The sequence below is a fragment of the Zerene cesonia genome, chromosome 26 (assembly GCF_012273895.1).
Source record: "Zerene cesonia ecotype Mississippi chromosome 26, Zerene_cesonia_1.1, whole genome shotgun sequence".
NCBI classification, from domain to species: domain Eukaryota; kingdom Metazoa; phylum Arthropoda; class Insecta; order Lepidoptera; family Pieridae; genus Zerene; species Zerene cesonia.
In genome coordinates this window covers 545,917-573,002 of record NC_052127.1, presented here as the reverse complement: position 1 = coordinate 573,002, position 27,086 = coordinate 545,917, and the positions used below count along the sequence as shown (strand labels likewise).

General features: G+C 33.8%; 1 protein-coding gene across 2 annotated transcripts in view; it reads left to right on the top strand.

The window, feature by feature from the left end:
• The window catches only part of LOC119837101, a 59,462-nt gene extending 33,804 nt beyond the window's left edge, over nucleotides 1–25,658 (top strand). Inside the window, exons 4-11 of one of the 2 annotated variants that reach the window (XM_038362602.1) lie at nucleotides 9,495–12,232; nucleotides 12,411–12,547; nucleotides 12,869–13,027; nucleotides 13,345–13,498; nucleotides 22,967–23,104; nucleotides 23,234–23,784; nucleotides 24,134–24,237; nucleotides 24,424–25,658. In XM_038362602.1, coding sequence (XP_038218530.1) covers nucleotides 9,495–12,232; nucleotides 12,411–12,547; nucleotides 12,869–13,027; nucleotides 13,345–13,498; nucleotides 22,967–23,104; nucleotides 23,234–23,784; nucleotides 24,134–24,237; nucleotides 24,424–24,959 — 4,517 coding nt within the window. In that variant the 3' untranslated portion in view covers nucleotides 24,960–25,658. Of the gene's footprint in view, nucleotides 1–9,494; nucleotides 12,233–12,410; nucleotides 12,548–12,868; nucleotides 13,028–13,335; nucleotides 13,499–22,966; nucleotides 23,105–23,233; nucleotides 23,785–24,133; nucleotides 24,238–24,423 lie in introns of both variants that reach the window. The other variant, XM_038362600.1, reaches the window with a different exon arrangement.
• The last annotated feature ends 1,428 nt before the right edge of the window (nucleotides 25,659–27,086 follow it).

The window sequence follows — 27,086 nt, the reverse complement described above, 5'->3', positions numbered from 1 at the left end:
ATCCGTTTTACTTCCTCTTCATTTGAAGAATTATTATTTTATTATTATCAAACTAGCGGTCCGCCCCCACTTCGCCCGTGGTACATATATAGCAGAAAGCCTTCCTCAATAAATGGGCTGTCGAAAACTGAAACGGACTATTAGAAAGTAGTTTCTGAGATAAGCGCGTTCAAACAAACAAACAAACTCTTCAGATTTATAATATTAGTATAGATTAGTATAGATCATATAGGATTTATATATTATAATAATTCAATCATAAGACCAATTTTCAAAATTTTAGTTGTACTATTTCAACGAGCAATTTATAATTTATCGCATAACATTATTATGCGATTCAAATAAGGATAGGAACGTCAATGACTTTTATGGGTCCATTTCGTGTGAAACGCAATTTGAAAAAATACATTTTTGCATATCAATAATAGTTAATTTTATTTAGCCCTACTCTCGAATTAACAATTCGATTTCTTACTTCAAATTTTAATACGAATTTTATTTCTATAATGTTATAAATTCACGTTATTTATCCGATATTTACTAGAAACGCGAAAATAAAAATTTTCAATCACTGTCACAACAAAGAAACCGGAATGAAATATTTCTATTATCACTCAAGCGATTGGTTCATTAATTTCAGAATTATTGTGTAACAATATAAATACTTTATCATTCAAATTTAACAGTTGAAGGTCTTATATGCTGGTCTACGTCGGTCGGGAGATAAATAATAATCTAATTGCATTTATAGAATATTCATATACATAATAACTAGATACTCGTAATCTGCAGACATTACAGCACTTTCACGTTTATATATTTAAAATCCAAACTATTTAACCTACTATCATTTCAAAATCTTTGCTTTTTACCATTGTCATTTGTTGCTTTACCGCCGAGTCGCTCAATGGCACTTTACTAATGGAGATTTCGAGATTTATTAAGTACTAGCTCCGCCTCGCGGTTTCACCCGCGTAAGTCCGTATCCCGTAGGAGTATCAGGATAAAAAGTTGCCTATATGTTATTCCAGTTGTCCAGCTATCTATGTACTAAATAGCATTGTAATCGGTTCAGTAGTTTTTGCGTGAAAGAGCAACAAACGCCGGACATCCTTACAAACTTTCGCATTTATAATATTAGTAGCATATTTTACTAATGGAGAATTCAATATTTATTAAGCATATTTTACTAAAGTTAATCTATATTCGCCCGTGACTGCAACCATTAACTCCGTTTGAAGGTGAGTGAGTTATATATTTACATACCGTTAAATTCATCAGCCGAAATATCAATGAATGAACAAAAAATACGTAGGTGGTAACTTGAGTTGACATCAGTGTAAGAGGTGGCTGGCCATTTGGTTGTGAAACTCAACCTGTTTATTTCATTTATAGCAACGTGTTTTTTCGAAAACTGTAGTTTTTATCTAAATTTGAAATATAAGGAAACATTTTGTTATTGTTGTATCAATATATTACAACTATGTAAATAATGTTTATATTTCTTTATGTCTAAAATTAAAAGCGTTTAGTTCTTCTACTTGGGTCCCCAATTTAACTTAGAATGTCACTCTTCACGAGGTGCATCTGACAATGAAAGTGAAGTAAGTACGTATATTGTCCCATTAGGGGGTATAATATATACAAAAAATTATATTGTTTCACGATAAGCAGGGAAAACCTTTTTGTTATACGTATACTTTTATATTAGTCTTTACCGGGAATCGAACATAAGACATTCAGAATCATAACTATTACATTATCACTTTACTTAGAATTCGTTCAAATACTAACATTACATATGTAATTAAAGCTACTATAAGTTTATTATATCTCTTCTTCCTTGTTGTAAAAACGCAGTAAGTATCTTCTAATCATTGATGAATGAGGAAAACGTAACTGTTATAATTAAATACAGTTTATTTGCAATTATTTAACACATCTCAAGTAACAGTAACATTCCGTCAACATTGCGAGCGTTATATAAAAACGATTTAATACTAGCTTTAGCGTGTAGCTTTGCGCGATCATGTATTTAAGATTTTCTTTTAAGACTCATTATTATAACTAGGACAAAATATGACTCACCCATTTTTATCGTCAATCCTTTCCATATCCAACAAGCGGGCAAAGCGTTTACGGAAGCTACACCTGCAATATAATCGGTGGTGGTGATCGCTTATCAGCTCAGTTGCCCGCCATTACATAAATGAGTAACCTCTTTAGTCCGATTTGTGTCGCTTTTTACAAGGATTCATCCTTGGTTCCACAAACATTTCTTTATCTATATATCTATAGCTTTATTTACAAACAAAAACCTTGAATATGTATGTTTGTTGCTTAAATAAGTAACTGTCTAATGTCTAATGATCATATCTAGCAGTAGAACATATGTGTATAAGTAAACATCGAATTTTCACAAGTTGTTTAAAATGTAAAAATAAATAATACGAAATACATATAACGTCTACTTAATCAATTTATATTTTGTATGCATATAGACTCAAGAACAAGAATCGTCTTCTTCACAACAACGAATATCAGTCAGTATTTATTTACAGTCAGATAATTTAACAAATTCTACCTCCAGCTCTCGCACTATACGCAATCAAGGGCACGTGGGCATACATTTCAATCAAACCAAATTACTTATGACTTAATTGAAAAACGTTTTATATGTTGGTTCGCGAAATCATTTTAGTAACGTTTGTAATTATAGTATTTTGTTGTAAATATTTGTAATAGATGATTGAAGTGTTTCAGTTGTTATGTATGTTTGTCAGTTATTCACGGGTCAATGAAAAATTATAATGTTTTTTGGTATAATGCATACAACGCTTTTAAAATGCACACTCGATTATTTTTTACCAATCCCACTTACCTATCCTTCCTACTATATTCCTACTAATATTATAAATGCGAAAGTTTGTAGGGATGTGTGTATGTTTGTTGCTCTTTCACGCAAAGACTACTGATCTGATTGCAATGAAATTTGTTACGTACATAGCTGTTCAACTGGAAAATCATATAGGCAACTTTTTATCCCGATATTCCTACGGGACTTACGCAAGTGAAACCGCGGGGCGCAGCTAGTTCTTAAATATAGGAAAGCAGCTAAACAGTTGTTAGTGCACTTTTTTGTACCTGGATAGTTTTTAGTTAGAAAATAATTCCACTTTAACGTTTGACACTAGATATATATCAGTGTAGTTTGTATAAGGCTACAAATAAATATGTTGTTAACACCCGTAAAACATATCCACCTTATTACAGTTGGGTAATCTATTTAGACGTAAACCTATAACAGCTTTGAGCGCTCGAACTGTCCGTCAAGATAATCTTTTAACGGAAGCTGTCAAGGCTCCAGTGGCCAATTAGCGCCTTCTGCTGGTATTGTTATTTGTATACGAGGAAGCAATGAGTAGCAATGAGGAGCTATGTACGTATTTTTTTCTGTCATAGCGGGTAACTGAGCTGGTGCTTCGCTTGGTGATAAGCGATCACCACCGCCCATGAACAGAGCATACGTGTCTCTGCGCATGCGCTGCTTTTGACGGGAAAGGGATAAGGGAACGATTGACGCAATTGATTCGAAAGGGTGAGTGAAAGGAAACGAGCCTCTGGCTCCACACTCGTAACACAGCGTGCTACTTTTTCACCCCAGTTTTCTATGGGGATGTGGTACTTCCTCGGTGCTGGTTGATGGGAGGTACCAGCTTTCAAATAAATAAAGAATTTTAAAAATCGGTTCACCCAGTGACGTTGTGAGGTAACAAACACATAAAATGCAATCGAATTGATACCCTCCACCTTTTTTGAAGTCGGATGACAAATGACACCCATCTTAAATCCGCTACAAGCCGCGCTACGGAATACAGTAGCTGATGTAATGAATTTACAATTAGTATGGTTTGTTAGCGCAATTATCAAGGATTCTTTTTTGTTGTTTACATAGATGAAGTCATGTGTCCGTTGAGTGAAGGCAATCTTTATAACACGTCAATGTACTAGCTTCCGCCCGCAACTTCGTCCACGTGGATTAGTATGTGGTAGTCGAGCACGCTTCGGCACAAATTGGGCCAGCTCGCACCGGGGAAGTACCACACCCCCACAGAACACCGGCGTGAGATAGCATTCTGCTGTGTTTCGTTCGGTGAGTGGGGGAGCCGGAGGCCCATGTCCTTTTCCTTACCCTCCCCAGTACTTTCCTTTATTCCTATCGCCAATCCTTTCTTAATTCCTTCCCAAAAAGTCGGCAATCCATTTGTAGAGGCGTAAGGTCTGCAATGGACCTTATGCCTCTCCAAATGTTCATGGGCGGTGGTAGCGCTTACCATCAGGCGTCCCACCAGCTCCATTGTCGACTGTAACATAAAAAAAAATAGTTACTTTGGGTTAACTCTAAACACGCAACGCACGCAGCGGAAACTCTCAATAGGAAAACATCCCCCGATTTTGAAGCATTCTTCATTCGTGCTCCTATTGCGACTAAGCGTGATGATATATAGCCTATAACCTTCCTCAATAAAAGGGCTATCTAACACTGAAACAACTTTTCAAATCGGTCCAGTAGTTCCTGAGATTAGCGTGTTCAATCAAACAAACTCTTCAGCCTTATAATATTAAAAGTATAAATAACGATGAAATAAATACCTCATACTATTCAGACCAAAACATAAATTTTGATTTGTTTGTACTGACTCTATAGACTTCCTGTATTTTTATGTAAGTGGGACCAACTGTGGTAGTGGTTCGCCTGATGGTAAGCGATCACCACCGCCCATTAACATTTGCAGGGGTATGGCAGCCGCAAATGTGTGCCTGTTTTAAGGGGTATTAAGGGATGAGGGAAGGATTGTCGAGGGGAATAGAACAATGGACTGGGAAGAGTGATAAAGAAACGCCAAATTTCATCAAAATCTGTTAAGTTGGTGAAGAGTTCATTGGGAACATACAAATTCTATATATTAAGATAGAGACAACTGATTTATTAATAACAAGAAATTATACAGTATTTATCATTACATAAATTAGTCGTATAAGGTGAAATATTTTCTTTGTCATGCAGATCTATATATATGTATATTGTACCTGACGTCACCGTCCGATTGTTTGTTAAGGTGGTTATGAGGAATTTTGTGTAGTCTTTATTGAAATTGCTATGTTACCGAGAAGGTCGTTTGGTATAAATAATCTTTTAAAATATTTCACTATATATATTAAATATATATAATATATATAGTGAAATATTTTAAAACGCTATATACATTTAATTTCAGGCGGCACTTTTAATTGACTCGAATTTAATACCTCTCTGGATTTTTTTTATTAAAAATCAAATTGTATCTATACTAATATTATAAAGCTGAGGAGTTTGTTTGTTTGAATGCACTAATCTCATGAACTACTGGTCCGATTTGAAAAATTCTTTCGGGGTTAGATGCTCAACTATTGAGGAAGGCTTTAGGCTATATATGTACCACGGGCGAAGCCCAGGCGGACCGCTAGTTAACAATAATGTGGCTAGTTTTAGCCTGTGTATATATACTAGCTTTTCGCCCTTGACTTCGCCCGCGTGGGCAAAGAAAAGTAGACAGTTTAGGGTTCGCTCCGCATAGTTCTCTCAAAATATATCTGTATCAAAATTCATCTTAATCGGTTCAGTGGCTTGACGTTAACAAGAGACAGGCAGACGGAGGTACTCATTTATAATATTATATACTAATAGATATAAAAACATTTAAAAGGTATATGAGTTGTGTATATGCCAACTCCCTCTTGGGCAGTATAATTAATGTACCTACACTCGAAACACAACTTTTCGCAGTCGGTTAAAAAGCTTGTAAAAGGTAGACGCATTGCGAGTGAATCGCAATCACACTAGGCATGAGTCAATGTCAACAAAACCAAATATGAGAATAAATATGAAGTCATATCTCAGGATATGTACAACTGGTCATTCACCCCGGGATATCTGTGTAGGTAAATGGGTTTTTTGAAACCCTATTATCTCATTTTGAACCTACTAAAAATGTTTTTTTTTTGTATCTTCCTGCGTTTCATTTTATGCGAGTATTATACAGAAGAAATTAAATTTACTAGCTGTGACCCGCGGTTGAAACCGCGTAAGTCCGTATCCCGTAGGAATATCGGTATAAAAAGTGCCTATGTGTTATTTCAGTTGTCCAGCTATCTACGAAGCAAAATAGTATTATTATTCACAAATAGATGTCAGGAAAAGAAAAACACGAATAAAACACGAATATGACATTTTCTAAAAAAAATTCCTAGCTAGATCGATTTATCGCCCCCGAAACCACCTATATACTAAATTTCATGAAAATCGTTGGAGCCAATTCCGAGATTCCAATTATATGTATATATATACAAGAATTGCTCGTTTAAAGGTATAAGATTTATTATATTATTTAACCCGACATTTCGAACACTTTACAGTAAGCGTTACGCTCGCTGATAGTATAATGAATAAATCGCGTTTAAAATCCGTCAAAAAGTCTCATTTTTCCAAGATTTTTTTTTGTTTTGAATAGTTCTTGGTATTGTCGCATTCAAACGAAATAAATCAATCTTATGCTTTGGTATTTAACAGATTAACCTTTATTTAAATTAATTTAAAGTCAATAAGTAAAACGAGTGTGCAAGAAAAAAAAAAAAGATTTTTCAATTTATACCATATGTCCAAAAACAAGAAATTAAAAATTCATCCAGTTAAAAGATATGAAGTAACAAACACAAAAATATAGAGTTTAAAACCTCCTTTTTAAGTCAGTTGATTAAAAAAGTATCTATAGTTTCGAGTATGAAAACATGGTTAAATATAAAATTATAAAAACGAATCGAAACAAAAACATGGCGAAGATTAATGTAATTGAGTGTTATTTAGTAGTTTTTTGTTATAAGTTCAAACATTTATAATCAAAAAACTTCATCAATCATTACAATATCCACCTCTTTTTTGTAAAGTTTCGTCTTAACGATAGGAGAATAGATTTGGAAACTCTTAAAGCATTCTTTTTTATTGCCAATTTATCATCGCTACCCTATCCTACTAATCCTCCTATCCTACTTCCTACTTAATATTATAAATGCAAAAGTTGTAAGGATGTGTTTGTGTTTGTTGCTCTTTCACGCAAAAACTACTAAACCGATTGCAATGAAATTTTGTACGTAGATAGCTGGACAACTGGAATAACATATAGGCAATGTTTTATCCCGATATTCCTATGGAATACGGAATTACGCGGGTGAAACCGCGGGGCGCGGCTAGTATTCAATAAAAGTACAATGACACCCGATTTATATAAAACTACGAAGCTTTTAACTACCCTTATAGGGCAGTTATATACAAACAAAACAAAACAATGTGTCTTCATATTTGCAACATCATTTTACTTAATGACGTAATTAAATATGACACGAAACAAATGTCTAAATTGTTGAACAAAAACAATCAATGTTATATGTTAGTATCATACGTCGCAAAAACTTCGTTTTGACATCTTGATAAATGTGCATCTTGAAAAATTGTTTATTAATATTGTAGTTACTTGTACACTAATGTCTGACACGGTTTTGCCCGGTTTTAATGTCGGCTAACAATATTAATTGAAGTCCGCGTACTTTGGTACAACTAAAGTGCTTTAGCGTGTTAATTTATATTATGCGTAGATTTTTTTTATGTGTTACATTCGGCAATGGAGCTGGTGGTAAGCGCTACCATCACCCATGAACATTTAGAGAGGCATAAGGTCCATTTCAGACCTTCGCCTCTACAAATGGATGGAGAGGAAATTAATAGAAGCCAAGATAATACAAAATGTATTATCTAAGATCATCTCATCTCTTGCTTATTATACAGTTACTTAATATTATTAATGGGAAAGTAAGTCTGTCTATCTCCTATTCACGTCTTAACCACTGATTTTGAAATTTGATACATTTGGTCTGAGACCTAGACCCTATTTTGGTCTGAGAACATAGCAACGCTACGACTATCTTTTCCTTTGCTATACTTGTATGAACTACTGCTAGAAGATTAATAAATAAACTCCACCGAAATGACTTGCGCGATATGTTTACAATTTTTACCGGACTGACCGAAGAAGAGGTGATGTTTTTCGAGCGAATATATCATGTATGACTATTTTTTTTATGGCTGAGCAAAGTTGGGTCTAGTGGGCCACCGGATCATGTTGTAATTTGATCCTATTTTAGAATTTGCCTTCCCTTCCCTCCAGGGAAATCCCTGGAGTTGCCAGGTACCCCTTTTTAAGAGAAAATCATTTCTTATTCTAATAATATAGATACCAAATGTACAAAAAGCGTAACAGTAAAGAATTAGCATTTGTTTTTTTTTTGTTTTTATAATTAATTATACGTATGAATGTTTTTATTCATATGTTTACTAAAGTTGAAGATACAGGGTTAAAGTGGCTATTTTTGTTTTCGAAAAGCCATAGACAAAGCTTTCGTTGATACGTTTGACTGCGAGTGAAGCCGTGAGGTTCAGCTGGTCATCATCATCAGCTCATACATATGTTCCCACTGCTGGGACACAGGCCTCCTATGAGGATTAAAAAAAGAAGTTCAGCTGGTATTACATATCATATAAAAAGATGTGGATCGCCAGATTCACTTGTCTTTTTTCATTTCTTGCAGCAAATTGTACGTTTCGTAAAGAAAGTTTTTTTAAATAGCAAAGATTCGCTCAGTTCCGTTCAAAAGAAACAAACAAAATTTTGCGTTATCTGAATAGATAAATACCTAAAACACAATTATATCACGGTGAAATAAAACTATTATATTAAGTAAACTGTTTTATATTTAAATTTTAGTTTTATAGCATTGAAATGCTTTATAATTGAGAAAAATAAATATTGAACATTTCTCATTTATTTTATATTTGATAAGTATTATAGAACGATCCTCACTTAAATTAATAATGTCTAATCAAAACAGCTTCACTTAATAATTACTTAACATTAATAACAAGAAAATAGTAATGACATAACAAAAATAACTTAAACATTTTACTTTCGTAAATAAATCAAATAAATACATTACCAAACTTTTCCAAAGATAATTAGATAATGATATTTCTGATGGCTTAATAATATTTTACATGTTAATTTTCTAATTGAATAATCAAACTCTGCTAATTAAGATAATTTTTTTGACCTCCACCGAGCACCGAATCCAAGACCTTACACTTTTAATTATAACGCGCTAACCAATGCACAATATCATTGGTAGGTGCTGGAGATTATTCATCAATGATTTCTTTTAAATAACTTAGTTTAATGAGACTACTATATATTAATTCTTAAATTAAAATCAGTATTATGAATGCTATAGAAGCGAAATATACAATACCTACGAGAATTTCACAAAACATTAGAGCAATAACTCCATTGCGCGCAAAATTGATTTTTCTCATATATAATCATTATTGTAACATTAAATTATCTTTACAGGTAAACCGCGAGAGCGGGGACCCTCTGAACCCCAGCCCAGTATACGAAAAGAACCATTCACACACTTATCAGAACAGGAATTAATAGAAGAAGCAAATAAGGTCATAGCACAGGCACAAAGCGTCACTTGCACAGCTGATCATCCACCTGAAAAGTTCTTCTCCCTCCCACATAGACGAAAGTTCAAGGAAGACAGGTCTAGAAGAAATAGCGACGACGTGTCTCCCGACGGAGTATTTAAAACACCGCTGGGAAGATCCACCAGTGACGTCACTCCCAAGAAACGGAGAGAGCGCACTTCCCTGTCTACGCTGTTCAGAAGAGCACAGAGAACAAAAAGTCCGGTGTCACCCGTCATTGTAACAACTAAACCGGTAGTTGTCGTTAAAAGGAGCAAAAGTGACGTATCCGATTTGAAATCCAACACAAACCTGAACAAAACAAAACCAATACGTAAAAGATCAGGCAGCGAAACCGAAGAGTTCCTGAAATCTTTAAGAAACAAAAAGACTCAACTTTCTCCTATCATTGAAAGTTCACCAAGAGACGATTATTTCAAGAAAGTATCTCCGTTAGAAGTATTTCAAAAGCAACAATTGTCTGAAAAAGACAGCATTAATTCCGATACGGAAAAGCGTTCTATTACAGATTACAAAAAAGTTAATCCTATAGAAAAGCCTCCAAGGTTTAAATCGGCAGATAATCAAGAACCGAAACCACCTTCGCGTTCTAAAAGAGGAAAGTCAAGTGAAACTGAAAAAGAACCATCGCCACCGATTACTGAAACACCTAAGCGTAAAATTGAAATTAAAAAAACAAACCTCGCTCACGATTTAGACGATAAAGCAAAAGACACACCGGAAGTTAAAGATAAAATTAAAGACAGTATAAGGAAGATAGAAGAGAACGTATATGGTACCAAGGATATGATACATAGCAGCCAACAACCGCCGGACAAACCTCCGCTGACACGGGGACACACTGTTGATCATATGGTGAGAATATTGAAGGAAGACCAACACTCGCCTCCACCTAAATCACATCTAATTTCTCCGTCCCACGGTAGTAATATTAATCAACCATTTTCCTACACAAAACCAAGCACTAGTCCCGATCCGAAACTATTTGTAAGAACAACAAGTCCAGAAAGAGTTCCGACGCCGGTCAACAAGATGAATGATAAAGGTGTAGTTTATGCGCAGGTTATTAAAGACCATGATGATTTTCGAACTACCATTAAACAACCTTTGCACAAGAAATTTTCTCCGTCTCGTGATAAATATGGACACTTCTCTGATGAAGATGAAGGTTTAGGGTATGAAGAAAGACACAAATATTCAAGTGAACGCATACATGATTTCGAATATAAGAATGAAAATAATTTTGACAGCATAGATGGGTTTAACGTAAAAGAATCGCCCATTAGACCAAGGTTCAGAGAATACAAATTAATGAGTTTTGAAGATTTAGAACCAACATATGCAAATGAAAAAGATATTTTACGTGACCCAATTGAGAGCTTTAGGGGTCGTGCCGATGGTATGGATACTAAAAAGAAGACTTTCGAATCAGATACAAAGATAGACTTAGATTTTAATGAATTAAGTCATAGGAGACAATTGCTTGAATCGCGTTTGAATGCACGGAGATATGAGCGCGAAAGAATAATTAATACTGAAGAACCGATATCTCGATTTCTTGCTGAAACAGATCCGATTTATGAAGCTGAAAAACGAATGAAACAAACTGAGAAGTATGTTAACGATACGGTTAAATATTACCGTCATACGCTCGAGAGAGATGGCTTTGAAAGTAACCTGACTGAAGAATACAAATACGACGATACGGACGGTCACAAAATAAAATACAACACAGAAACAAGGTCATTTCATAAAGCGCCTAAAGGAGAAGTTGATAGACGCGAATTTATCGACAGCTTAGAAAGACCACCAAGATTTAAAGATGAACGGAAAATATTTCCGCCAGAACCAGAATATGAGCCGCCAAGCTTGGAATCAAATCCTGGAAAACCCGTATCTCCAGATGAGTATAAAGAAAAGAAGTATAAAGTGAAGAAAAACTTTAATTCTAGTCATGAACTTTTGCATTCTGGTCACAAGTATAAAGTAAAAGATGATGGGTTCGGGAAAAGGAAGGGGCACTACTCCTCCAACCCCGAGATTGCGCAAGAGCGAGAAGATGAATATGCTAATTTGCGATATAATCCAAAACAAGAGAGCTTCCATAACTCGTTGCGCCGAGTGAAGAACAAAGATAGAGATTTCAAAGGCTACAATAGTGTTCGGCGTCACGATTCTGGGGACAGTCGAGATTACTACCGCGAACAAATGTCCCCTCGTCGATATGACTTTGACAGCCGCTTAGTGGATTCCGGCATTGAAAATGACTTCAGAATTAACTCAAACGGTGAAATACATAGGACAAGGCATAGAAGGCACGGAAGCGATGATGATGTTAGAAACACATCACTATTTTTAGCCAATGAAAGGCAGTACGCTGAAGATAATTATGAAAGTGAGCAAATCTATGCCAACGGTGATTATTTGGCCAAGTTCAAAGGTTATAGAGATGAAGATAGAAAAGGATATGCACCAGAAAGAACCGACGATGATTCGCATTTCGATTCAAAATTGGGAAGATACGAGAAAAGTCCAAAGAATGATGATAAAATCAGTGCGAAACCGCCAAAAGCCAAAAAGCTTTCGGGACTTGAGAAGGTAATTATTTTACATAATATTTCATTCCAATACATTATTTAATACTGTCTAATACATCCACCCTGTGTTATTTAATGTTAAAAAAAAATTAAAGTAAAATAATTTAACTTCAAAAGCCGTTAAACTATTAGTTGCATGAAGCCCTAAAATTAAAATATTAACAATTTTTACCTTGTAGGTGAAACAGCTGTTCTCTCGCGACTCTTCTAAGAAGAGCAAGAAAGAGAAAGAGAAAGATGCAGTCCAGGAAAAGACTCGCACGCGGGTACTCAAGAGCCCTGAACATCTTGCCAGGCACGACTCTGATTACCGAAGGTTTGTTTTAACTAGTTTATAATTATAATAGTATTTATAGCTAGAGCTATTTTTGACAACTTGCCAACTCACTAGTTTTTTTCGTATTTTATTTGTTAAAAAAGCTATGTATTATATGCCTTTTATCTCTATAAACTAGGCAACAAAACAAAAAAACTAGGTAGGTACAAATACGAAATCCTCAAAAAAATCTACATTAATTTTAAAATATTTACATTCAATCAAAGTTTATCGCAATGACATTACGTAGTGAAACTGTAAATAAGTCGAAGGAAATTCATAAAAAATCATTGCGAAACTATTTATTTCTTGTATCTCCAGGTACACAGACCCAGAACCCAGTGATTCAGAGGTCAGGAAGATAGATAACAGAGAGGAAAGGAAATATAAAAGCTCTAGGGAGAACCTGACGTCCCAGAGATACCCGCGTGACGAGAAACGGCGAGATGGGAGCTACAAAGATTCAGATCTTGATGAAAGGTAAGGAAAATGGCAGAAGACCTAATTGTATGAATGTATAAGCAAGTGGTCAAATAGGACATTGGGGTAATTGTCAATATAGGGTAACTTGAAAAATCGTAACACTACAAATAATTCACGTAAATTTCTACATGACTTTATGCATTTTTAAATTGTTTTTATCTTTTCCTCATTTTATAACCACAAGTATATAGTACAAAAATCCAGGGACCATGCCACTGCCCAGCTTATATTATAAGCTAGACTCATAGAACTCAGAGAATATCTGCTTTATAGAGAAAAACGTAAAATTTAAACACAATGAACAGATTTGACAGGCCGATAAAAGAAGATAGAAGATACAAGGAACGCACAGAGGAAAGGAGACGACACACATCTTCAGAGAGGGAGAGCGACCACGCGCGAGACAGGGAGAGCGAAATAAGGAAGACCAGGTCCAGGACCACTGGACCGTTGGACTCACCGGCTTTGGTAAGACGGATACATTCAGTTTTTGGTCCTTCAAATTGTCGGAAGTATATAGAAATATAAAAAAAAACAATCGATAAATCAATGAATACACTACAATGCGCGATCGCTCGCTTAATACAAGATAGTGCCTATATGCCAAGCAATGTATTTCATCTCTTTACAATTGTGTCGTTTTTTTCCAACATATATTATTGACTCACTCTATCTATTGAAAAAATTCAATAAAAATCTGTTGCGTACTTTTAAAAATCTAAGTATGCAGATACAAGGACAGCGGGAAGCGTCTTTGTTTTATACTATGTAGTGAAAATGTGATATTCGTATTGATAGAAACAGAATTCAATTTAATTGTTATATACGAAAGAACTGATAAAGTGACAGGCGATTGGTACCGAACCCCGACCTTTACGTATAGGTCAGCTTCGTTCTATATACCTAGCTTCCTGGATCTATACCTAACCTAACTCAATAGGTTTAAAGTTATCTAAGGTTTCGTGATTGTTACTAAAAACTTACTTTATTGAAAATGTTGGTTTCCAATCATAAATATATCAAAAATTATAATCATATTTAGGGTCACTTCAATATAAATAATAATAATAATATTTTCAACCGACAATTCCCAAAAAAAGTCTATTTGACTGCATTTTTCATTGCTACTCAATTACCGTCTCCGTAGAATTTCATCCGACTTACGTGATTCTTTTTGTATTTGATATTAAATTTTCTTAATTTGTTCCCATTTTTAAATTTGGAGTAATAACTTGATTTCAGTGGCCTTTTGTGTTGAAATGATTTAATACTGTTTATTACTGAATATATTATTATTTTTTTATATATTATGTATGTTAATAGTCTGCAGTTTCGTTGGCTTTGAATAAAAAAGGATAAATAAACTTATTCCGTGTGACGCCACAAACTAAATTCCTACTAAATTAGTTATCGGAAAGGTAAACGAAAAAATTGCATACGTATGACAGTCAGGTAGTCATTAAATCTCACAAAACCATTGGTATACCGTTAATTAATAAACCATATTTATTAACTACAAGCTGCGCCCCGTGGTTTCACCCGCGTAAGTCCGTACCACGTAGGAATATTGGGAAAAATTTGCCTATATGTTATTCCAGTTATCCAGCTGTCTACGTACCAAATTTCATTGCAATTGGTTCAGTAATTTTTGCGTGAAAGAGCAACATACACACACACATCCTTACCAACTTTCGCATTTATAATATTAGTAGGACAGGATTTTTAGATTTCTTGCTCTCAATACTAAAGAATAATCCCTTGATATGGTCTGTCGCAATTTTAAATTTCATCCACAGCTATACAGCAGTATTTATGATCCTACGCATGCATATAAACAAATAAGGTATTGCCCATTTAAATAATAATATAGATACATTGACATAAAAGAAAATTGCTACAAATAAACTTAAAATTGTGGATGTATGTTAATCTATGAATTAATGTTGCCAGCTGTATTTATTATCCAAACAAGCAATAAAGGTTTGATACGTGACTATTTTTTTTATCGTACATCCATGTACAGAATACATAATTTGTTCTATATTTATTTAAAAACTAGTTTACCGGGAAAATTACATATAATCTTAAAAAAGTATGTATTTTTAAGTAGCTCCGCGCTTTGGCGAAAATAAAACAAACTTACAGTCAATATAATTTATTAAAATGTGTAAAATTCTGAGCTCTATAGGTTATTGACGAATCGATATAATATAGCTTTAGTTCTAAGTAACAAATGTAATTAATACTATAAATAAAAAAGACAATTTTAATAAACTTATATTTTTAATTAATAAATAAATATCTAATTCAATATATACTTGACTGTACACATTACAATTCTAGTGATGCGCACATCCATCGATAATTCACGCCGCGTGCGGTGCTGATGTCGATGACTGATACATCACGCTTTATCGATGCTTGGAACTCATTACAAGCGTGTTTAAATATAAACAAGGCTTTAATTATTTTAAATTTTGTAATTTTTATTCCACGCCTAAAGCGGAGGGTTTTTTTGCACGACTGGCGTAAAGGAAATCGTACCGTATCGAAAATATTTATTGTAATACATAAGTTCTTTCGCTTCACCAAAACTTCCCACTGCATCAAGAGTATTATTAAAAGAATAAACTATATATATATGAAAGTACCCTATTTGATCACTATAATCTATCTCTATACAAAACTTTATACTAATCTGATAAGCTGCTTTCGCATGAAAGAGTAACAAGCATTCGTACACACAAACTTTCACGTTTACAATATTCTATGTAAATGTTCTATATAAAAAGACATGGCTTTATGTACTGCGTAAAAACAACCAAATTTCAAGTGTAAGATAAGTTTACAATAGGCAACATACCACCAAATATTTCAATTGTAAAAAAAATAACTTTACATTCATTTCATATACCACGAAATGTCAAAATAATCACTACAAATCTCACGTTATCAATAAACCGCCAATTTCAAAATTGGAACTTGAAAAAATTATAATTTTTCGAATCCATCTCATTACCGCGCAAAAAAAAACAGATAAAGCCAAAATTAATGACCTGTAACACGGGACCACAGATTATAAGCGCCGATGACATCACTGTCAAATCACTGACCTCAGGCTGTTGAACCGTTTCATGTTATATTTGAACAGCTTATATCGCACTTACGGGCATAAATTTAAGGAGACAGATAAAAAACGAACGGTTTTTATATTGTTTATATACATTACATATATATTTTCAACCAATTAAACAAACACTTCTCATCTCAGTCTTATTTCATAGTTTTTGGTTATGATATTATGCATATAATTCATGCTGATATGTTATTTTTCTCCGTTTTATTTACTTTGTTTAAGGAACCACCCAATCCTCTATTAGGCCTCTCCGATTCCGCCAGAGTCCAGTGAATTATTTAATAAGTTAAAAAAAAATTCTTCTATTCAAAATTTCACACCTAGGTCTCTTTGTAAATGGCTGCACCCAACGGAAAAGGACTGCGCCTATGTCTAGCGCAAGTCCCCTAAGTGCCGGAACCGATATTCATTGATATAGCTGTAACATTAGATTACATGGAAACAGAAATCATCGTAGATGGTTTGTTATTATATAATAAAGCTGCCAAAAAAAACGTAAACATAAAACCAGAAGCTATTTCTAGTTGGACATAGTGATTGAATAGGTGATGGCAATGATGACATATTGATGTCGGAAGATAAGGTTTTTTTTTTGTTTTATCTGTACCGTGGCAGACATGGCGTACCGGACAATGACCACAGATGATAAATGAACAAATTGACAAATTGTAAATTGAACAAACAATAATTCTACTAGGGGTAGGGTACTACCTACAATATTTATAACGTCTTGTCTATATATATTTGGAGAATATCTGGGCCGAAATTACATTGCCAATAACTTTAATAAAATCTTACATTATAACAAATTGGAATTTTTTATCCCAATAGACGCTATGGTATAAATTAGTTTTCAATAAATCAAGAACACATATGTTAAAGACAAATGGCCCATTTATTGCATCAATTATGGTTCAGCCGTGAAGTCAATAATGGATAATTAATTATCGTATGGTTGTCAAAAATACCATGTTTTTGTCATTTATTGATATTGTCTTCTAAGTGGGACGCGTGTGTTATTTTTAACGCCCTACTTGGGTTTTCATTTATCTATAATATAATAAAACAATATAAACTCGAAGTATTATTCTAAGCAGCATTTGTATATACTTATCTAATTATTTATTTATTTTAATTCTTATTTATTTATTTATACGTTTTGTTTAAACACTTCTTCAATAAATAATTAAAGAAAAAGAAGCGACTTAAAAGACAATAAAGTTTAGTCGCAGTGTTTCATTAGGGCTTGTTCACATGGTGACATGTATAAGTCTGTTTGTTTTGATAGTTTCAAACGTAATTATAGTTTACAAGCTGTTCGCTCCGGCTTCGCTCGTGGAACATATATAGCCTATGTCACTCAGTGAAGTTGCAGCATTCTAATGGTGAAAGAATTTTCGAAGTCGGTCCATTGATTTTTGCGTGAAAACGTTTCAAACATACAAAAACACAAAAGTTTCCTTTTTATAATATTAGTGTAGTTATGTATGTTTTGAGTTATTATAAGTACTGGACTGATTTTAATGCGATTTTATATAGATTGTATGCATTATATGGCACTTTAAACCGATACAAATATTTTTTGTCTTTCTTGAATCAGAATTTCCTATCCGCTTACCATCGTAGGTTAGGGTAAATGCATTTCACATAGCCCCAAATTGATATATTAATTATTGAATGGATTACATTCTTTAAACTTAAAAAATACTGATTTGTACCGCTACCTGGAATCGCATCCGGGACTTCACGTTTACGTCAATGCTTTATCTAATACAAACTGTTACCCACGGCGTCACTCGCGTGATACCCGGTTATAAGTAGCCTATGTGATAACCCAGGCTATAATCTATCTCTGTACAAAATTTGAAACGTACACCATAAGTTGTTTTCGCGTGAGACTACAATACATCCATCCACCCATCCATAATTACAAACTTTTGCGTTAATGATGTTAGTAGAATACAATTCAACATATTTTCCAAACGAGAGAAGCCTCGGTACAAAGCTAGTAACAGTATAAATAGATGACCACGCCAATATACATAACGGCTTTGCCCAAATGGATAAACATCGGGTGAATTTAAATAAAATAAACACGATAGATGCGTACAAAACAAAGATACAGCTAATGTTCTAACTGGTCCACCAATTTACATGTGGACCGGATCGAGAATCGAACCGGTTATACGTGTGTCATTCAATGTTGACGCGGGTTTTTCGCTTCGTAAGCATATAGACGACTAGCTGTTCGCCCCGACTTCGCCCGTGGTACATAAATAGCCTATGTCACTCAATGAAGTTGCAGCTTTATAATGGTAGAAGAATTTTTGAAATCGGTTCAGTGGTTTTTGAGTGAAAACATTACAAACATACAAAAATACAAATGTTTCCTCTCTATAATATTAGTGCGCCTAGCGAAAACTAACATAGTTCCCGCTCCCGTGGGATTACGGGGATGATAACTATCCTTCTTCCTTCTTCTTTCTTGGTGCTGTTTCAGAAAGATTAAATTTAATTGTGCCTGTGTTTTTTTGTGGTATTGTTTTATTTATTGGAGCCCAAAATTAATTTTTTAAACATTAAACACTGTGATTTTTATGCAAATTGAATAGATGCAAATTTATTAGATTAATTACATCATTTTTTTTATTTGTTGCATAAATTGCACAATATTATAAATAAAAATTATCTGTACATTACAAACAACCAAACAAACCGTTTATCCTGGTCAAGATTGTATAAAATAGATATACATTTTTTATGTATGTTTATTACTACGTATAGTGTTGACTACCCTCAGATCTTATGTTTTTGAGTCTTTATCAAAAACACACATTGTTTTTTTTATATTTTTTCCATATTTTCAATATCAACAATGTGTACGAAAGCAATATTATAATACACTTAGACCGCTAGAAATCCGAACCCCCATATTTAGTTCGCTAGGTGCAGCCTGACTCATGCGCTTGCGCAATCGAAACCTATTTCTGCGTAACTTGTAGATCACTTGTTTGTTTATCTCAATTCTAGTCTTGGCGATTGTCACGGGAAGGCTATTGTAAAGGTCTTGTGTTTAATGATATTTGTCAACAAATAACTGAAAAGTTTATGACTTTAGAAGCATTTTAAAAACATGGTCTATAATTAAACGTACTTTGGAACGGCCGCTTCAATAAATCATGTTTCAAAATCGTTATCGTTTATAATTCATGATTACATGAAGACAACAACAAAATTATAAAAAAAAAACAGCTATTCGCTCGTGGTATATACATAGCCACTACTTACACTACTTAACTCTCTAATACACTCACTTAACTCGCAGCTATACCTGAAAGACTTTTTGAAATCGGTCTAGCAGTTTTTGCGTGAAAATGTTTCATACATACAACAGTTTCGCCTTTAAATGTCAGTGTAGATAACAACTAAAGTCAGGGTCTAGTCAGTCTAGGTACGTCTATTTTCGAAATGGAAGCTAATAAATGGGATTTTAAGTTAACAGATGATAGGGAAGTGTAAATCGGGAGCTGATAGCGTCTTGTTTTTCTATTTTGATTTTTACATAGGAAGTAATGAAGTGTAAAATCGACTGGAATTTATAAATTTCAAAATAAACCGGTAGATATAAACTTATAGTCAATATATTAAAATAGTCCTTCAACTGGATGTATGCAAGAATAATAAATGCCAGATTTATTTACTTATAAATGTATACTTTAAAAAAGAACATTCTAGAACACTTTTGGTTCTTCAAAATTTAATGTAGGTACACCCTTGGCTGTATGTACCAGTGTGGAGAAATATTTAACAACACACGAGTTTTCAAAGGTTTTAATTAAGTTAATTTCTACGAGATTGAAACAAAGACTGTGATTTGAGTAGTCTTGTACAGTTCTATAGTTCTGAAATAAATTAAAAATAAAATCAACATTATTTATTTGACATTGGACAAAATAATAATAATAACAGATTTTCCATTTATATTTAAACCAAACAATGCATATCTCAATTTTGCCATTATCATTTAAAATCTTAGTCCTTCACCATTAATGACTTGAAATAAATATGCTAATACCAAACCCTTTTACTGCGAAATGTTTATGTCATAATTTAGTGTTGCCACCAAAAAAAAAACACTAAACCATAAACCGTTGTCAAAAATGCAATTACAATTCGAATAAATCGATTTTGAAAATCGAACGTAAAATGTATCTTGTCATTATGACATTTATATGTTCGGTCGTTGATTGGTTTTTATGAAATTTGAATAAAATTAACAAGACTTAGCAGGCTGGGAAGTGAATCGATTTGTATTGATAAGGTCATGCACCATATGGCTGGCTTGCGGCCTTGCAAACTGAACGTCAACCGCGTTCCGGTAGAGAATAAGTAATTATTAAATAGCTTACGACTGTGAAAAGAATGTTTAATGATATCTGTTCTCTTGTATGTTTTGCAATGTTCTGCCTTATTGCTTATAATATGATAAATAAACAATGAAAAGTATATAAGTATTTTAATCTTTATACTGCAATTCAAGTACCAGGTTATTATATCAGTTATTATCGCAGACGAAAAGTGATATAAATTGGCAAATGAATAGTTATTTATAACAAAAGAAGCCACCTTCAAATAATTAGAACTAAACCAAGCACCAGCTTTCATAAAAAAAAGAGAATCATGAAAATCGGTTCATACAGTAAAAAGTTATAAAAATCAAACACAAAAATACGATCGGATTGATAACTTAATTTTTTTTTTATGTTGGTTCAAAAAGAAATAAAATGAATTCAGATGTAGGCATATTTAATTCAACGCCATCTTCTTTGATAATATGCAAACATTATACTTGAAAACTTAGTTTTAAAAGAAACCTTCAATCTTTTTTAAATACCCATTTAGGATGTTGTTCATATTTATCTTTAAATTGGTAATACCATAAAATAATATAGTATTTCTATTACATACCTTCTACATCTCTTCTTCAATTGTTTATTTATGTCTGATCTGGTGGTACGCGTGATGATATTATGCGACCACTACTGCCTATGAACATTTGTAGAGGTATTATAAAATTCGAAATCTCTTCCTATTAGGTTTTTTCACTCACCATTTACCAATATGCATAACAAGGTTGGCATTTTATAACCATACTGTAGTAAGTAATTTCTAATTAGGAAACTTGATACATTTAATTTTTTAATTGAATGAACTTTCGATATATGAGCTTGTTTTTGCCAGCAATCAAAAGTCAACGTACCGTAGAGAATAAAGCATTAATTAGGAGCTTTTTCTCATGACAATTGTTATAAAATTTAAAAATACGTTGTATTAAAACCTGTCCTATCGTATATGAAATAACTAGCTGCGCCCCGCGGTTTCACCCGCGTAAGTCCGTATCCCGTAGGAATATTAGCGTAAAAAGTTGCCTATGTTTAATTCCAGTTGTCGAACAATCTGCGTATCAAATTTCATTGCAATCGGTTCAGTAGTTTTTGCGTGAATGAGTAACACATACATCCATCCTCACAAACTTTCGCTTTCATAATATTAGTAGGACTTGCTATTACATTTATGTTGCCTATTGTTTCTTTATCTTTTAAGAAAAAAGGAATTTATATATCTATATATAAATAAATAATCATACTTAACGAAAAACTAGACCGCCTTCAAGTAATCAGAACAAGACAAAATTTAAATAGGATCATACAAATACAAAAAGAATCATCAAAATCTGTTCCCCCAGTCGAAGGTTATCTATGTCGTTATCTTTATATATATAAAATTCTCGTGTCACAGTTTTCGTTGCCATACTCCTCCGAAACGGCTTGACCGATTCCTCTGAAATTTGGTAAGCATATTGGTTATTCCTACGGGATACGGACTTACGCGGGTGAAACCGCGGGGCGCAGCTAGTGGTATATAAAAATACTCAAACTAGAGCCTTGATTTTAATGTGTTTATTAGTTTAGTATTTTAGTTTCATGTCAAAATGGGTCCTAATTAATTTTAAGAGTAATTTAAATCAAGATCAACTTTTATAAAAAAATGTGGCCAGTAAATAAAATAAACAAATATATCATCAATTCGTGATTACACCGCTTTTTTTAAACTGTAAACGACCCCGCCGCGGCGTCTTATTTACAAATTTCAAATCGAGATGCCAATGAACCCGCCCGACGAAACATGACTCGATTTTTTACACAAGATGTTAAATCCGCAAGTGATGATTGATGACTCAAAACATTAAAAAAAAACTCGTTTTGACACTGCTTTTTTCGTTTGATCTGTGTGCGAAAGTATACGCATCTGTCATGTGTAGTGTTGCCAGGTGCGTTTTTTTAATTACCAATTTTTCTAATCTAAGTTTGTTAAGATATTGTAACTGACCGATTTAGATAGATAATATTTTTTTGAGAATTTTTGTCGATTTACTTGTATGTTTCTATTAACATTACACAAGCAACTGCGTGGAATTAACTGCAGTTTCACTGCTATTTTTTGACTCAAAAAAGCATGTCTCTAAGTATAGAAAAACTAAGACTCATTGATTGTGAAAGAAGTTTTATCATTTTAATTTTTTAAATTTACATTCTTTATTAACTATAAATTATTTAAACTAAAGCCAACAAAATCATCAAGTTTTATACATCAATTATTTCTTGAGAAGTTTTGTGAAATATTTTATTTGCTACTTATTTGAAACACAGCGTTTAGCTAGTTCAGGAGCCTAAGGATCCATGACATTTTAATATTTTTTTCATTTTAATAATTTATTTATTTATTATTATATATTTCAGGCTGAGAGATACCGCGAGAGACGGCGTCTGGCAACACCGAGTCCGACCCCATCACCACCCCGACGCCAACCCACACAGTCTTCTAGCTGGTTCAAGTCGCTTGACAGACTTGGCAAGAAGCGGGAAAAAAATACGAAGGTAGCCATCCAAAATATTAAACTGACTAGCTGAGCTACACAACTTTGTCGAATTTCAAAAAGATTCCATCCAGAAAAGAAAATGCATGGTAACTCGACAAAAGTAAATAAAATCATTAAATATTTACAGATTGAAAAAGAGAGCATCATCACAACCGAAGACGAAGCACCGCGAAGAGCGTGGGCTAAGACAACCAAGCCTCTCAACTCGCCCGCCAAGAACCTGCGTTTCTTTGGCGACACCGACCCCGAATCTGACGCCAACATCAAACCCGTGAAAGCAAAGACGTCCAAATCTCATGGAACCCTCAGGAAGACCATTTCAAATTCCAGCGCGGGTCTCGATGAAGTGGACCACAGCGAGCTGTCCAGTAAAAGCTACTCTCTTTCCAATTTGCATAGAGACGAGAAAAGAAGGGAGAGTGAGTCACCACGAACGAAGGAGTACTACAAGAGAAACTTGCAGAACATTTCGGAGATGAGTAATTCCGAAGTGGAGAGTCAGTTTGGTAGGAAGATGTCTGACAAGCCACCGATAAGCCCATATGATAGGTCCAGAAGTCACAGCAGCAATAAAACCTTGAAGGGTAGTAAAGGAGATGTGAGGAGACAAGGCAGGGACGACAGGGGTAGTTCTGCTGAACTGAGATCTGCAAAACCGGAAATAAACAGAGATATCAAGTAAGTTTTTTGCTATAAAACACTACATAAATACTGTTATTGAAATTATTTAAGATTTGCTCTTTAATAAATCAGTTATATATAAATTTAATTAAATGTATATACTTTCGATAACATAAACCAGTAGACATAAGATGTTTACTATTAAATAATTATAGTACTTATCACGAGTTTCTGATGCAGATACAATTGTTAATTTAATCTAAGAAGATATCACATGGCCATTATTATTATTTTTCGCCTGATAGTAAAGATTTGCCATTATGTAAATTAGTATCATTCATTATCAACAAACACATTATTTTTAGTTTTATCACACAAGATATATAATTCTATTTCAATTTCCTAGACATCGCCGCAGGACGCCAGTAACCAATTCTGGTGAGAGCAGCACGGAAGGTGACTCCAGTCACCAGTCGCAACGCAGTGTCGTCTACTTACACGCTACTACGGGTAAAATATTTAATATAAATAAAGCAGTCGCCAATTATAAGAAAACAACGATTATAATTGCTGTATTATTTTTATGATAATTCAATACCTTACGGCTTATATTTTATTTTTAATCCTGTGATAGTCTCTAGACAGGCCAATTTTAATACTTGTTTTTCACGATTTATTCGATATTGAAATTTCCAGTTGGTGACATCCCTGATCCCGGCCGAATGGCGCGAAACCGCTCTCGCGATGACGTCTCATCCGTCATGTCATCAAACATCCAAGTGAGGAACACGACAAAATCCTTCTCACTTTTCGCACCGTGGACTCCGAAACACTACAATGACCAATACGACGTGCACTACGCTCAAAAACCCAAAAAGAAAAAAGAAACGACGCCCAAAAAGTATTCATCGACGAAAAATTTGACGGATGACAGGCCTGCGACACTGCAGAAAAAATCATACAGTCAAACGACGTTGAGTCGGCGCCCGAATCCAAATAGCCGTTTGACAAGTTCGAGTCAAACGCTGTACCGCTCTCAAAAGCGCGGGAACGACGTGTCCCAGAGTACGATACCGCGAAAATCGACGAATGGCCGCAGTCAGTCCAGCGAAATACTAAACCGCGATGACCGTGACCGCGTATCACGGTCGATATCCATTCCAAAAGACAAAAAGGCTGGATGGTTCAAGTTATCTAAGAATAAGAAGCAAGAGAACACACGTGTACGATAATGTTTTACTACTAACGTCTTTTTGTATGTAGCTTCCCATATTTTAAATCATATCCTTTGCATAATTGTGTTAATCTCTCTTTATACGAATTTTTAAATTTTTTACAAAATTGTGACAAATCACACTATTAGTAACTGTTGCTCAAAGAAAATGCAAGAGCATGAAATATAGTAGTAAAATCTACCTTTGTGAATTGAACATCGTGCCCGCGTGGTATGAATTCATTTTCATGGCGCAAGCTTTCATGCCGTCTTATCTACTTGGGGGCAGAATTTATAAAAATCCTAAGCGGACGTCATACTGACTATCTGCATGCAAAACTTCAGCAAGATCGGCCGAGTAGTTTGGGCAGTACTTTGATAGATCGGTCAGTCAGACACACTTGGGTGTTTTGTATTTTTTTTTCCCATAAAAAACACTGCTGATGTAAGTATAGAGAGCAACAATGTTAAACCATAATTTTTCCTAACGAATATGATACGATGTAAGAAATTGTAAAAAGAAGAATGAGATACAACCTAACATAAAAAAAACGAACCGTGTGTCTTGGCGGATTTTGCAATTTTTTAAGATTAATTTATGCAAATATAATGGTATGCTTGCTATAAAAAGATTTAATTAATTTTCATAAACAATGTAATATGGCACTATCTTTGCCATTACTATTCTTTGTTTTTTTTTTATGATAAATGATGGAACGACGAAATCGATATGACTTTGACATATTACTAATGTGCCATTCACGATTTTAATATAAATTGAAATGCAACTATTTGCGAGTATCCGAATGTTGTTAATGTTTCAAATACGTCTCGATATACAAAATTAGTCAAATACAAGACATTATAATGCGATATATGGCTATTTTGGATTTATTTTTGTCTTTTACGACACCGTTGACCGATGACGTCATAAACAGTATGTAAAAATCAACCAAAATATCTATAAATTAAACTCAATAATTGTCACTTGCCAAAATAGAATTATATGGTTCAAAATTAATTACAGACAGAGATTTAAAATGGAATTTTTTTGTTAAGTAAGTTCACTATAAGTCACATTTTAATTTTCACGACTTTCTTAAAAACAGCCTGTTAATACACAGTGTTAAATAAGGACCTTCATAAGAATATTTTGTTCTATTAAATTAATTGTTATAATTAAAACCTTCACTCGATAAAATAGTTACATTTTGATGTTCGTATAGAAATAAGAGGATAAATGTTACCATGTTTAATATTTTTTATTTTAACAAAATGCTTCTAACACAGATAGGGTGTGCAAATATTGCTTTAAGATCTCTACATAAAAGTAGCCTAATGCTTTCAAAGAATAAATATTTTTATATAATGTAATTAAGATTTATAGATATTGTAAAATTGAATAATTTTAAATAAATGATCTAATTTCATGTTTTGTTTTATTTCTGTATGAATATTTTGTCTAAACAAACAAATACAATATTAGTAGGACGACGCTTTGTTAGAAATTTAGTAATCCGCAGTATTACGTACGTTACAAATACGTGATAATAAACATAAAGAGTCACACTAATCACTCTTTACAATGATATTATAAATGTGAAAGTTAGTTTATTTGAAGTCCGTCAGTCACACTGAAACAGCTTCACGGATTTTGGTGAAATTTGGTATACACCCAGAATATGAGCTGATTTAATGATTATTAAATGCTCCCTTGGGATAGCTAAATAATTCGTTAATGTCCTAATTCCATGCGGGTAAAGCCACGGCTGGAAGCTAGTACAAATATATTGTCAATAAATATATATTCTAAAATATTAATAATTGTTTTGTGGATGGAATTAAAAAGCTACTTTCTAGCGTAGATAAAAATATGCACGACGGAACGTGAAGAACGCTTGTTAAACTAAGTAAATATGTAAATCTATGTATATAAAATTCTCGTGTCACAGTTTTCGTTGCCATACTCCTCCGAAACGGCTTGACCGATTCCTCTGAAATTTGGTAAGCATATTGGGTAGGTCTGAGAATCGGCCAACATCTATTTTTTATCTCGATATTCCTACGGGATACGGACTTACGCGGGTGAAACCGCGGGGCGCAGCTAGTAATAGTATAAAAGTTCCAAGCTGTGCCAGAACATGTC